The 14,820-nt window shown below is 32.1% G+C and overlaps 1 protein-coding gene across 2 annotated transcripts in view; it reads right to left on the bottom strand.

Annotated features, from left to right (window-relative positions):
* LOC124357668 (F-box only protein 6-like) overlaps positions 1–14,820 on the bottom strand; it is a 36,921-nt gene that overhangs the window by 9,405 nt on the left and 12,696 nt on the right. For both annotated transcript variants that reach the window (XM_046809651.1, XM_046809652.1), the window contains exons 2-4: positions 13,420–13,500; positions 9,108–9,339; positions 4,283–4,412 (exon numbers count right to left, since the gene is read on the bottom strand). In XM_046809651.1, coding sequence (XP_046665607.1) covers positions 4,283–4,412; positions 9,108–9,339; positions 13,420–13,500 — 443 coding nt within the window. The remainder of the gene's footprint in view (positions 1–4,282; positions 4,413–9,107; positions 9,340–13,419; positions 13,501–14,820) is intronic.

Raw genomic sequence — 14,820 nt, 5'->3', positions numbered from 1 at the left:
ATTAAAATGTTAACAAATGTTTCAGTCTCTTTCGTGTTCTAGGAAAATGATCCAGTCTTTCTCAAATTCACAATTCTCAAAATCAAAAGGCGTAGCCTTTTTAGTGAAAGCATTATTTATGATATAATATGATGGAGCCGTATAATATTTTTCAAACAGGAGTAGACATATCAGTTGCATATTATTTCAGTATTCAAGATTCAAAAGTTAAATAAGATTTTGACTGGTTCTGTTTTTGGGTTTTTTGTATGTAACAAATATTTACATATGTCTTGAAAACCTAATTTGATCAAAAAGTGATAACTTCTGTCTGTTTAAATTCACTTTCTGTCTAACATATTTCAAAGTGCCATAATTATAGTTTGCCCTTTTTTCCAGATGAAAATATAAAACATACGTACAACTGAAAAGTTGCTGTGGTCAAAAAGAGTCAGTTCCGGCCGTTTAAATTAACTTCTGGTCTAATTTATTATTTACTGTCCTACAGTTGATGTTGCCCTGACAAAAAAAATGTTTATTTTCAAGATCTACTTGGATTAAAAGTACTAGTACCAGCACTTGTCTACCTCCGGTCTAAGATATTTTAAGTGCCATACTTAGAGTTTGCGCAATGAAGAAAATTTACTGTACAAATAAAAAGTTACTGCAATCAAATATGTAGGTTCCAGGTGTTTAAATTCACTCCTGGCCTAATTTTGTTCCCCTCCCATCATCTGACAATGTAGTAATCAAAGCCAGGAATCAATAATTATTACCAATAACACAACTACTGTTAGAATGTGAAAGTGGCAGATTGAGTCATACACAGCATCCACAGAAACTTAACGTTTGGGCAGGTATTATAGGAAATCATATTATTTATCAATGGTAATTTAAATGGTGACTCGTGTCTAGCAATGCTCCAAAATGAGATAATTCCTGCACTTGAATTATTCCTGCAAGCTGCTCTTGGTCGACAATTTCAAAGAATTTATTTCCAACATGATGGTGCGCCACCACACTTTGCTCTCCTTGTTAGAGAATACTTGGATACAATATTCCTTCACAGATGGATTGGAAGATGTGGTGCAGTAGAGTGGTCTGCTCATTCCCCTGATTTATCTCCGATGGATTTTTTTTTTTGGGGGATACCTCAAAGATAAAGTTTATCGTACTAAGCCTCGAGATTTGGCACACCTAAGAAATCTCATAGTCCAAGAAGCTCAAGATATTCCTCGTGACTACCTTCAAAATGCAGTGGATGGCTTTTACAACCGCCTAGGACATTGCCAGACGATGGGAGGGGAACATTTTGAACACTTACTTTGATCACAGGTACTTAAAAATTGGTGTTTACTTGTAATACTTAATAATTTACATTGTTCAATTGTTTTAAAATTTAAATAGCTATAACTACTGAATGAATCCACCTTTTGAAGTCCGGTTTGCGGCATTGTACTCTGCTAAGTAAGACCTTTAATTTGATACCAAACTTGACCTATGCTGCTATTTAAGAATTTTGTCTGACTCCTTGTGGACCGGCCCCCAAAGGGATTATCTGGTCGGTAATTGGGCAGATGTGTGCATTACTATCACCAGTAAGCAAGTGTGAACTTTGATATTTCTTTCTATTGTGGTTCAAAAATTAAAAAAGAGGTTCCAGACTTAATTGTCACCCTGTATATGGTGATTCATTTTTATAGAGTAGAAATCCAATGTAACACTTAACAGCCGTTGGCAGTTCAGTTGCAGTTCTTCAAAGAGGCTGAAACAATTGTTTACACTTCAATTTCAGAAAATGTTAAGTGTATAGATCTTGATTAGTAAGTAGTGTAATGCTGATAGCAATGAAAAAATTATTATCTAAATTTTAGTACAAATTGCGCCAGTCATGAATGAAAACATCTTAACTCATTGGAAAACTATTTAAATTCTGTTATAAAACTCACCTTAATGAACACAAGTATGAATGTTTGCCCATAAGGTACTAGAAACTGGTTGGCTTACTTGACATTGTGATATGAAATTTTTACAGTGACTTCAGAAAAAAGAGAGAAATGACCTATTCTGTCCCACTTTATAGTCCCAAACACAAAAAGATTTCTTTAAAGCAAAACCATATGTAGTATATTTTCTTCAACGGACAAGGCAAACTCAACTATGGCAGTGGAAATACCTTAAACCGTAAGTAGATTACAAGAGCCAGAAATAGAGGCTTTATGACAGAAGTATGTTTCCAAAACCTGCATGTTTACATATATTTTCTTGATGAAGAAAACTCAGCTATAGCATCAGAAATATAATTCTTCAAACCAGAAATGCTCTTACATGCGCAAATCCTGATGTAAGAGTGAGTCGTAATTTCCTTTAACTGATGTTAATCATGAAAAATGAAATAATATATACCTGATGATTGTCTACTTAGGTTTAAAAAATAACACAAGGCCCATATATATATATATATATATATATATATATATATATATATATATTACATCATAAGTGTTTTTACTAAGTAGGCTTCACTTTTGAAAATTGTATGCAAAGCAATTGGTTACAGCTAGTACTAAATAGCTCCACAGGAACTACTTGGTACCTTCATTGTAGGTGAATATTAAAATATTAGTTTAGCAATTTACATATTACAATAATGATAATTAAGTTGCACTGATTTACAAGACAAAGCAAAACCATGTACTTTTGCAAGCAGGCACTGAAAATACATTGGCACAACTACGTATGTGTAAAAACAAATTTTTGAGTGCATTAAAAAAAATGCAAAAACACAAGCATCATTACAACATTTTAAGAGTTGTGCAGGGCAGCTTTCAATAAACTGCAAAAACTCTTCAGTCTTTAAATTTGGAAATAATTTTGTATTATACAAGGGGTTACCCAAAAGTTCCTGGAATAGCTCTGCTGTGGGTAGGACTTGTGCAGTACAAACCTCTGCCGCTAGATGTTGGTAGTGCAACTCATCACCTTTTCATTGCTGCCTGGATCACCGATCTGGCTTGTTCTGTTTTTCTGTAGTGACAAGTTTTTGCTGTTGTTTTGGGCTATTTTCCTTTTTTTATGATGGCAAGTTTGAGTGAACATCACGCAGCTTTGTAATTTTTATTACCTGCTAAAAATTGCGTTGAAACTGTTTTAATGTTGAACACATCCTACAAAGATGGTGCTATGGGAAAAACAAGTGTACAAGTAGTTTTCTCAGTTTAAAAATTGCGACATTTCCACTGATGACAAGCTTTGTTCCAGACATCTATCAACTTCTCGAACAGATGAAAATGTTCAGAAAATTTCAGAAATAATCCTTTCAGACCATCGACAGAACATTGATAAAATTTCAGAGACAAGTGGGTTATCTTGGGGTCTCTGCCAAGTATGTGCCTCACACGTCAAGTTGGAATATGCTGTGATTTGAAAGAACAACTTAAAATCTATCCTGGTTGTGTTAAACATTAAAACAGTTTTAAAGCAAAGCGACAAAGTTTCACAGCTGGATGCTGTTCACTCAAACTTGGTATCATAAAAAAAGAAAATAGCACAAAACAGTGACAACAAAAATTCTCACTACAGAGCAGAAAAAGCCAGATCCGATGATTCAGGTGACAAGAAATGGCAATGAGTTGCGCTACCGACATCTAGTGGCAGAAGTTTGTACTGGACAAGCTTTGCTCACAGCAGAGCTATTCCGTGAACTTTTGGGTAGCCCCTCGTACGTCTACATGCGCCTTGACCACCTGTTGAGACATTCAAGCATTCGAGATTTAAGGTAGAAATTACTACTGGATTGGGTGACACAAGATGGTAGCTCAAGAACATTTAATTTTACAGGCAATTCACTTAACACTTTGCAAATTAATAAAAAAATGTGCCTACACTCAAAATGTTTAAAACTTGTTTGAAACATTATTTCATGTCAAATGTATTTTATAATGTAAAAATGTATGAACATCCGGGAGACTAGGAGACCTGAATGACAGTTGAATGTAGTACGAGTGATAGGATCTTGATATTTGTTATACAGAAGTATTTTGTCTCCACAATAAACATTTATCTATTTATTACTGATTATGATTCACTAAACTGAATATTGCTTGTCACAGAATGTTAAGATTAATAAAATAAACAATGGACATAGGAAAACACTTTTAAACAGTGGGTTTAATCCAGCACTCAGTGAAGCATGGAGTTTAAGTCTTTTCATCCACATGCAAACTCAAAGAACAGAATTAAAATGTAGTTAACAATATAAAATATTAGGTAGTCTTTCAAAAAACTTATTAAAAAATATTACCTGATGCCAGTCATCATCCCAATGGTTCTCCACGATTTCCTCATTGAATTGATCAACAACTTCTTTATTAATATCCAACAAACTTACTTTTAGTCTATAAATACTTCCACAATCAAATCTCCTTGCGTACCTGAAAAAATATGCCAAGTTAACTTTTTATAAACCTCTCCTTATCTTTTACTAACAGTTGGTTCACAGATGGGGAACACAATTTTAGTCAATCATAGCAAAGTACAAAATGTTCTTGGGAACATACATCTATGATTCAGCAGTGGCTTATTTATTCCACACGTTCACGGCGATGGCTTATTTTCAGACTTTTGTATTTGACATTGATTTTTTTCAATAATAATGCCAAAAAACCGTAATTTCTTTTACGCCTAAGTATAATGAGAAAAGCATGTAGGCTTCGCAATTTTGCAAAAAAATTCAATAATTTTCAACGTTTCTCTATGTACCCCAAGGAGTATCTAAAAATTAAGCAAATGTGTGCCCGACAGGTTACACAACAGTCCGAGGAATTTATTTGAACGGTGGATCAAATTTTACTACCCACCAAGAAACCCAAACAATAAAAACATAGTAAGGAATTCCATAGCAACGTATACCCCATCGGGCGCATGACGCACTTTATGAAAGCCCGGTGTTTACCCATTGGGGTACACGTCATCGTGAATGTGTTAATTTTAGACATACAAGGCTGAGTATAAATAACAAACACTAATTCATCACCTTAATTACAGGATTTTATTATTTTTTGTGTATTGGAGGTAACCCCAAACACAAGCAACATTATAACTTGATAGCATAAAGATTAACAAATAAGTACTATTCAGCTTCATGGCACAGTGATTTCTGAGAGAACATATTCACCCTAATTCTTATTCCACATTTTTAAAATAATTGTTTATTCTTAAAGTAAAACTCATTCCATATTATATCAATCCTATTTTAACCTTTTTACAGCCAATTTTTTCAAACATTTTCAGGTGCACCATTTTTTAAACAGTTATGAAAAGATTGGTACTGCAAAAAGTCTAGGTCTATAAGGCATAATTTGTATGAAAAAAAAATATTCATTTAAACGTTAATATATTTAAATTATTTTTATCAATATTTAACTATGTTGGTTAAAGGATCATTATTGACTAAGTGTATTCACTCGAGGAGCTGTCTGTCTGTCCCCATGATATCTCAAAACTAACTGACCTAGAGACAATATTTTGCATGAATCTTCATTTCTATAAAGGCAGCACTGAGTTCAATGACGGTACATGTCACTCCATGGGAATTGGCTGAGCATTAGGAAATATTTTGAATTGGTCTGTGGGTAACCATGACGGCAATGAGAAAATAGAATAAATAAATTTGTAAACAAGTTGAGTACAATAATATGAAATTTTGACATGTAATAAAATAATACATGTAGCTTATTAAGAAAAAACAAGATAAAAATTTAAAATAATAATCGAGTGGAAAATCAATGTTAAAAGTTGGTGATAAGATGCTTGTATTTATTCTAGGACATTCTCATGTTGTAGTGCACTTCCTACCTTAACTGGAAGTTTTATTAAGTAGAAGATAGAATAAATAAATTTGTAAACAAGTTGAGTACAATAATATGACATTTTAACATGTGATAAAATAATACATGTAGCTTATTCAGAAAAACAAGGTAAAAATCTAAAATCATAAGATAGTGGAAAATTAATGTTAATATTAAAAGTTGGTGATAAGATGCTTGTATTTATTCCAGGACATTTTTATGTTATAGTACAATTCCTATCTCAACTGGAAGTTTTATTAAGTAACGAAATGAGTAAAATTTAATTTAATGAAACCTAATTAAATGAAAACAATGTGTTGTGTCATGTGGCAAGATACATACAGGTACATAGATATTTCATCTGTAAACTTTAAATTTTGTATGAAACTTCATTTCTACAAAGACAAGAATGAGTTCTATGACGGTTCATATCCGAACATGGAATTTGGCTGAGCGTCACTGAAGCCTATCACTCAGTAGGCTGAAACAATATCTCTTTTTTTCTGTCGGAGGGATGTAAAATCTATTTTCTGTATGATTGTGTCTATCTTTCCGCACGACATCTCAAGGATGAGTTACAGACTTTAAATTTTGCATGTAATCTCAGCGAATCCTGTTATGCAACATGTGGTGTGGTGTACTACTTCCTTGTCATTCTAGCACATGTGGAATAAAACCGAAATATTATGGCAATTATACAATATTTTGCTCTCACAACCTAAGGAACTCAAACACGAGCAAAAAGTATACTATATATATATTTATAATAATATTAAATATTATAAATGCAAAAGTAAGTTTGTTTGTAACACTTTAACGCTAAAATTATTCAACCTGTTGTACTGAAATTTTACATGGACATTCCTAATGTCCCTAGGATGAACATAGGCCTATTCTTATTTCGTAAATCCTTTCGGGCTACGCCCCACTGGTCTTTACAGTAACAAAATATCCCATCTTGGTAATTTCTGCAATATTAATTGAATGAGCCAGTCAAATGTAATCAGCTGTTCTGTGTAAACATTGTTTATTATTTTCAATTTGTTTACGTTTATAATGTGTCAAATTTTTAATAAGTAATTATAATTTTAACGCCGTTTTAGAGCAATTAGGTAAGTACTAATCTATCTTAGAATATGTCCTAAAACATAAGTGGTCAGAATTTAACTGCGAAGCAGTCAGCAAGAACTATGCTAGATGAAACTCCACTGGACTGTTCTTTTGAACTAATTTACCATTTCTAGTTCTAAAATTTCTAAAATATTAAAAAGTTTACTATAAATTTAAAGACTGATATAAATAAAACCCATCTTAGTTTTTGTTTGACAGAAGTAGGCTTCTCTTATCTGTGTTATATATTTTCTTGATTGGAAAACAAACAAAATAAACAACGGAACAAACATACCAAAAAAGGAGTAAATTAAAATGGCCACAATTGTAAACTTTTTGACGTATTTTCTTGATCGTGAAAAACAAGGCATCAGAAATATAGTTCACTCCAACCAGCAGTGGTTATAAATGTGCAACGCCTACTAAATTGCATGCAAAGCAATTCAGTAGGTAACTGATAGCAGTGCTTTATAAGAGAAAATGTCTAACTTTTACTAGACAGTTAAAAACAGTTATGAAACCTATGTAAACTGCCCTTGACAGAAGTAGGCTTCTCAGAGCTGTGTATGTATATATATTTTCTTGTTCGGGAGAGAGGCAAAATTAACATTGGCATTGGAAATATAATTTACTCGAACTAGAAGTGCTCATACAGGTGCAAAACCTACAGAATCTGGTGCGAAGCCGCGGGTAACTGCTAGTAACTCTTTATATATATATTTCTTGTGTTCGTGTGTATGTGACTGAACTCCTCCTAAACGACTGGACCTATTTTGATGAAATTTTTTGTGTGTGTTGAAGGGGATTCAAGAATGGTTTATATTCACAATTTGGTTCTATTTAAATAGTCTATTTAATTAAATTTTTATTTATAAATTGTTGTTGATATTGGAGTGTTTTACATTGGATCCGGCAGATTGCGCAATATAAATTGAACTGATATTTAACAGCTGTTAACACTTTCATCAAAGAGGCAGAAACATGTGTTTACATTTAAATTTTAGTAAATATTAAATTATTGTAAAGTGCTTAATCAGTAGTGTAATGCAGATTGCAAATAAGAAGATATTTAATTTTAAATTTAGATTGCGCCAATGATCAATAATCCATCTAATACAATAGAAATGTTATTTATACGCTGTCATAATAAAGCTGTGAATGTTTGCACATAGCGTAATCTAATCTGGTTAGTTCCTTTAACATTGTGTATGGCCTTTTTACTGTAGTTATTGAAGAGTAAATGGAGATAACATACTCTTGCCCTAATACTTGAAGCATATACCCCTAATACATATTTAGTGATCAGTAAAAATATCAAAATCACTTAATCATCAAAATTTAACCTAAGTTAGATTCTGAAACCAACATATGAGACAGTTGTTTTGGTCAGTGCAACAGCATAAATTTATTGTAGAACCGTAAATAGATTAGACTGGGAGTGAATTTAAACGACCAGAACAGACCCATATTGACCGCAGCAACTTTTTAGTTGTACGATACACTTTCGTCATTGGGATAAAAAGGCTTACTCTTATTGTTACTGAAGCCATAGAAGAACTTCAATAAATTATCATCGAATGTGTGAGGGAAATACTAATCTTATAAAATCTGTTTAACTTTACGACTTCAGGATCCCAAACCTCTGTTCTTTAAACTTAAATCTAAAATGGATCAGGAGATTGGAATAGCTTTGAGTGACTATGGATTATCTCTAGACTGTTTATTATGTTATAGAAAAAGAATACATAGATATACTGTCAAGTTTTTCAACAGAAAATTGTGTGCGAAGCCGCAGGTAACTGCTAGTATATAAATAATTACATAAGCACTTACATAATGTTTATGTAAATATTTTTCTATAATTTCGCTGTCACATTGTTTCGAAAAAAAATCTGTCTAGGAGACCTATTATTTGTAATTATAATATAATTTTGAACAGAATATAAAATGCAACAAGAATGATGAACATTCGTCAGAATATTAAGAAAAGTGTATAATAGTAAAATCAGAAAAAATGTATAAAATACCTCTTTGCAAACAAACATATGAAAAACAGCTGTTACAACAGCTTAGCATACACCAAACAGTCATGTTATATGTTGGATTACCAGCCAGTCACAAAAGGGTTAAAAACATAATTTTACAGAGATGATAAAAAATAAAACTCACCATTCAGATATATCAATGTGAGGCTGGATTTCATCCATGATCTTGGAACTTAGCCCACACTCAGAAAGTTTAATAATTTGCTGTTTAGAGCACAAACCATAAGATGTAACAAAACAGGAACTGCCCTCAAGATGTTCAGGCAGAGGCTGACTGCCCTGTGGAACCATCTCTACCGTCCACCCGTCTCCTTGTGAGCTAAGAACACTCCAGTGTTTGAATCTGGGACAGTTCACTGTAAATAATTCAATTTTGTTGATCAACACAATATTTATGAATGAAATATCAGATATTTAATGAGTTAAAATGGCTCTTAAGAGCTCTTAACAGTCCATTCACACTGTTCGTGAAACATGTATGTGATATTTTAAGAGCTAGCTCCACGGATACAACCTTGGCTGATGTTGAACTAAAACAACAGTTTTAAACGTTAAACCGTCTTTCTATCTTATTTTTGGTTTCAGAGTTTTCTATTACAAAAATGTATCCAAATAACATTAGGTTTTATTTAATGTGCATTGCTTCTGTAACTAAGCATTCTAATTTTGTGCTTATAGTTACACAATTAGCGATATTGTAAATACATTATATATAATGTAATGATTTATTGGATGTATGCAAATCACTCCTTTAATAAAATCAGATATTCTAAAAATACAAAAATAAATAAAAGTAGTAATTTTAATTAGCAATAAAAAGGAATAATAATAATAATATTGCTCTCAAATTAGAGTGAATAATATTGTTTAACCATCCTACTGCCCAGTGACTCATTTTGAGTACCTCTAGGTTCACTCTGTGTAGTAGCCAGGGAATTCATTTTGTGTCATTATATCATCTTCGCTTCTATGACGTAACTAACCATAAAACAAGGCTTTAACCACTACAAAAAATATATCCACATGTTCCCAATGAACTGACCTATCCCAAAAAGGTATTGAATAGTTCAATAAAGGTATTTATCAATAAAACTCGTCATTTGACTTGCAACAACTTAGTTAGTAGTCGCATAGTTAGTGCCAGCCACAAGTTGTGAGAAAGGTACAGGAACTATCTATATTGAAGAGGATTTTCATTTGGCGAGAATGAAACTTACATCATTGAAGACAGCAACTCTTTCTAAAGACGTGTTTTTTGTTACAAGTCTATATGTAGTCAGTATCTAGCATCCTAGCATGTGTATTTCTGTACAATGGCAGGCAATTCAAATCTAGTTGTTTTTGTTTTCACAAATAAAAACAGTTTATATATTCATTTAGAGTGAAACAAACATATTTTGAAAATATTAGAATTGTGTTTCTATGAGTTTTGTTTGCACCGCTGACCTCGGCACCAAAAATGAAGAAGTGCGTCATTTGAATGTTGTTCATGTTATTATCAGCTGTTGCCTGAGCTGAAAAACACATATTGTACGCGATTTTTTTTGTTCTTCTTTTTTTAGACATAAATTTACATTTACCTAGTAGAACAGTATCTATTTGGGATTGCTATGATATAGAATTTTTTCGGTTTGTATATCTAGAACAATATTTATTAAGTACCTATCAAAGTAATATTGCATTTGTGGTTAATGAGCAACTATTTTATATATGTTAGTATAATATGCACATGTTATCTATGTTAATTTTTTTTAATAACATCTTTGACTATTTTGGATTTTCAAAAAAATGTTGGTACACTACCAGGAGACTAGATACTTGTGGTTCTGCAATAAAATTAATCAGCAATCTAGTGAGGTCACAAAACCTCAAAATTGCATTTCATGGTTGTATTTGGCCAATTGTTTGAGTTCAATTTTTTTTCCAGTTCAATATTCAAATTCTACATACTTAAGACAAAAACAAAAAATATGTACACAAAAGGGCATCTGGAAAGTAAGGTCTGATTTTGTATAAAAAATGAATAACAGGTTTTTTTTATTTCATTCCTGATATAGTTCTTTATTTTTCAACATAGTTTCCCTTTTTGTTAAAACATTTATCATAACATTATACAAGCTTTAGAATGCCAATGTCATAGAAGTCTGCTGTTTGAGAGGAAAATCAATCTTTAACTGCTTCTTTCACCTTATTATCCTGTTGATATGCTTACCGGCGGAAAACTTCTTTAGGTACCCGGAACAAGTGAAAGTTGCTCAGCACCAAGTCTGATCAGTACGGCGGGTGGTCAATCTGTTCCCACACTCTGATGAAAATTTGGGTTTGGATAGCAGAGTGGGTCTGGCGCCATGCAACAACAAGAACTCAGATGTCAATAGTCCATGTCACTTATTCTGTATAGCATGTCAGAGTATTGTAATAAGTGGCTGCATTTATTGTTCTTTCTCGTTCCATAAACTCGACTTACAATATTCCATGTCTATCCCAAAACACAGTCGCCAAAGCCTTACATGTTGAGACTGGTCTTGACTTAACCGGTGACATCGTGTGATGCCATTCTATTGACTGGCGTTTCATTTTTTCAAAGTCAAAGTCAAAAATTCTTTATTTACAATTTCGTTGAGAAATGTAATGGTGTCAAAATTGCATAGTAGGTATTTTTCTTGGTCTTGCTTTACATTGCTTATGAGTTTTTCGTTGTAGTGAAGAATTCTTCCAGTGTGTAAAGTGGTCGTTCTATCAGCCGGGGATAATTTCTGGGTATATGTGAAAGACCCATGTTTCGTCACCTGTGACAATGTTCTCTATAAGTGTATTACCTTCTTCATGGTATCAGACCATAAACTCAAGAGGCACAATCCATTCTTCTCATTATGTGTTCCTCAATAAGCAGCCTGGGAACCCAAAGTGAGCACAATTTGTAAAATTTCAAATTTTCAGATATATATTTGTGCAATGTTGGTTTACTTACGGTTTAAAATTCCAAAGCTAATAATGAAATGGTAAATCATCGATCTTCATGAATCTTTACATCAGCAACATTAACCAAATATTCTGTGATCACTAACAGGTGGCCAGATCACGGTTCATCACATACATTTTCCCACCCATTTATGGAAGCTCTCATTCACTTCCGCACTTTGCTGTCACTCAATCCATACACTTCACTTATCTATCTATGAATATCTGCTGCTAGAATGTTCCTTGTTGTCAAAAACTGGATAACTAATCGTATTTCACAGTTGGCGGGCTGATCAATCGTTTTGCACATATTAAATTTGCACAGGAAATAGCACTCTACAATGATTTCACTGCAAATGGCCTCATTTCACACACAAGACATGCTGGAGTCGGCACACATGTGCATTGTGCTGTTTGCTCGCCGCTCAAATAGTTAGCGCGCAACGGGTCTTACTTTCCAGATGACCCTTGTATATATAAAGGGTACATTTGTAAATCAAGTAAATTTTATAGCAGTTTATAAAAACCCTTGTAAATCGGCAAAAATTAGCTTACCGATATAGAAGTTGTTATATGGCCAGATAAAGGTTAAGGTTTAGCATTGTTCTTATATGATAAAACTTAAGATGGCTGCCTGCATGGCTAGCTTTTAAGTACAAAAAAAAAGACGAACTAATGATTGTATGGGCAAAAGGCCATAACTGAAAGCAAATTATAATAGTGAATACTTTGTTAAGAGAACGAATTCACTTTTAATTTGATTCAAGCATTACAAACCATCTAATATATCACTAACTTTGTTTATTGAAATGATGTTATCAAATCTCTGTACTTATACACAAAAGTGTTATTATGAATTTAATTTAAAATAAGGTGTTTTTTAAACAGAAGAAAATACTTATGATACAGTACAATACTGGTCAAACCGATATAAATTATTAACTTACAATTTTACACAGTTCAGGCAGAAAAGATCATGGTTGTTTGTCTGCGTTAATGGTAATTTACCATGTCCGACTGGATTGGTTCCGAAAATCTATTTCTGTAATGTTTGTGAAAAAACTGATAAAATATTTATAATTTTGTAAGGATCATCTGTCTTGGATCCATTTATTTTACTTTACCTTTCTTTATTTCTTATTTGCCAAAATACTCTGACCTATTTTTATTTTATCTTTAATTATTTCTATTTCTTCTTTTAGACATGGAATGTTAAATTTGGAAGGATTGATGGCAATTAAAATGATAAATGAGTTAGTTTTTAGATGGTGCTTAGCATTATAAACTGTTATTTTACTATTTCTTTTCAAGAGAATGTAAGAAAGTCACTGGCATTGAACACAGACACCTGATAAATGTAATTAATTATAATGAATGTATATGCAACATTGTAGTTTCACAAAGTTATTGTATATCTTATATTCATTAAAATTTAATATATTATTTTAAATAAACCTGGACTAATAATTTCTTACCATCAGAACACATTCTCAAGTCTTGAGCACGGCGTCTCCCAAAACTTCGTCTGGGCGGTTGACACACATGAGGGATTTCCCCTAAAACAATTAACAGCAAAATCAGACTTTTCTATTAGGGGCTCTCAACTAAGAATAGAGTATTATTTTTTAGTGAAAAAAAAAAATTCAAATTTAAATAACATTTTTCGAGGTCAATATTACACACTCTTCACCGATTCAGGTTCAAAGTCAACCTGATTGATTTTAAAATCTGTACTCAATTTTACACTAAATTATGTATCTCATTATACCATCTTTATGATTATTCCCAGAATTATTTTATATGCATCTTGTAATATTTAGAAATATTGTCTTCAATAAATGCATTGTACCAATATTTTTTTTCCTGATTGCTTAATGGTTATTTATTTTTCTAACCTATAATATAAAAATACAATAAAAACATCTGATAGTAAGGTATAATATAATGTTAAGCTTCTAAACCAATAATTTACAATTATCTGGTATCAACTAATTGTTTAATTAATCTTTTAGTTTAATTAAACGTAAGAATGAATACACTATGATGTAATGTGACCACAAGGCCACACTAGGCTGTTACAAGTTAAACCCGTAACAGCCCAGATAATAAAGTGAGAAATTACCAGTGTCTCTCCTTCCAACTTTTAGTATATTTATGAACCTCAGTAGGGCATTTGATAGTGTATCACATTGTAATTTCTTAAATACATTGAACAACTTTGACATAAATAACAAAGCTCTAAAGTTGTTAAAAACATATTTAGAAAATAGGAAGCAATATGTTGAAATTAGTTGTACAAAAAAACAATACTTAAAATTACTTCTTCATAATAAATTGTTTAATATGGTGTTTCTCAGGATTCCATTTTGTGTCCATTATTATTTTTCCATTATTGTTAGCCTAAAGGTTTGCCACAGAATGTTTCCAGAAATAGTACAATTTGTTTATATGCTGATAATGCTAACTTACTAATTTTAGGAAAGTCAGTTGAAAAAGATGAAATATCTAATTTTTTAATTCTGTACCAGATTGGTCCATTTTTTCCTCAAAAAGTTTACTTCTGAATAGAGAAAAAAACTAAATAGCATTCAGGACAAAACAATCACAAGAAATTATTCCATTAATATGTATAAGTAATAACCAATTAGAACAGACTGATAATGCTACATTCCTAGGACTTACTATTGATAAACATTTGATTTGGGACAGTCATGAATACCATTTAAAATGTAAAATTTCTTCTAGTATTTATGCACTTCAGAAAATGACTGATTTATGTGACTTAAATACTCTAGAACTTGTTTATTTTTTTATTTATTCCGTTGCATATAACGTATGATATAAGTACAGTATTTACAGTAGTACATATATTAGAA

This window comes from Homalodisca vitripennis, chromosome 3 (assembly GCF_021130785.1).
Source record: "Homalodisca vitripennis isolate AUS2020 chromosome 3, UT_GWSS_2.1, whole genome shotgun sequence".
Lineage (NCBI taxonomy): Eukaryota > Metazoa > Arthropoda > Insecta > Hemiptera > Cicadellidae > Homalodisca > Homalodisca vitripennis.
Note: the sequence above shows the minus strand (reverse complement) of the source record. Positions and strands in the feature narration are given on the sequence as shown.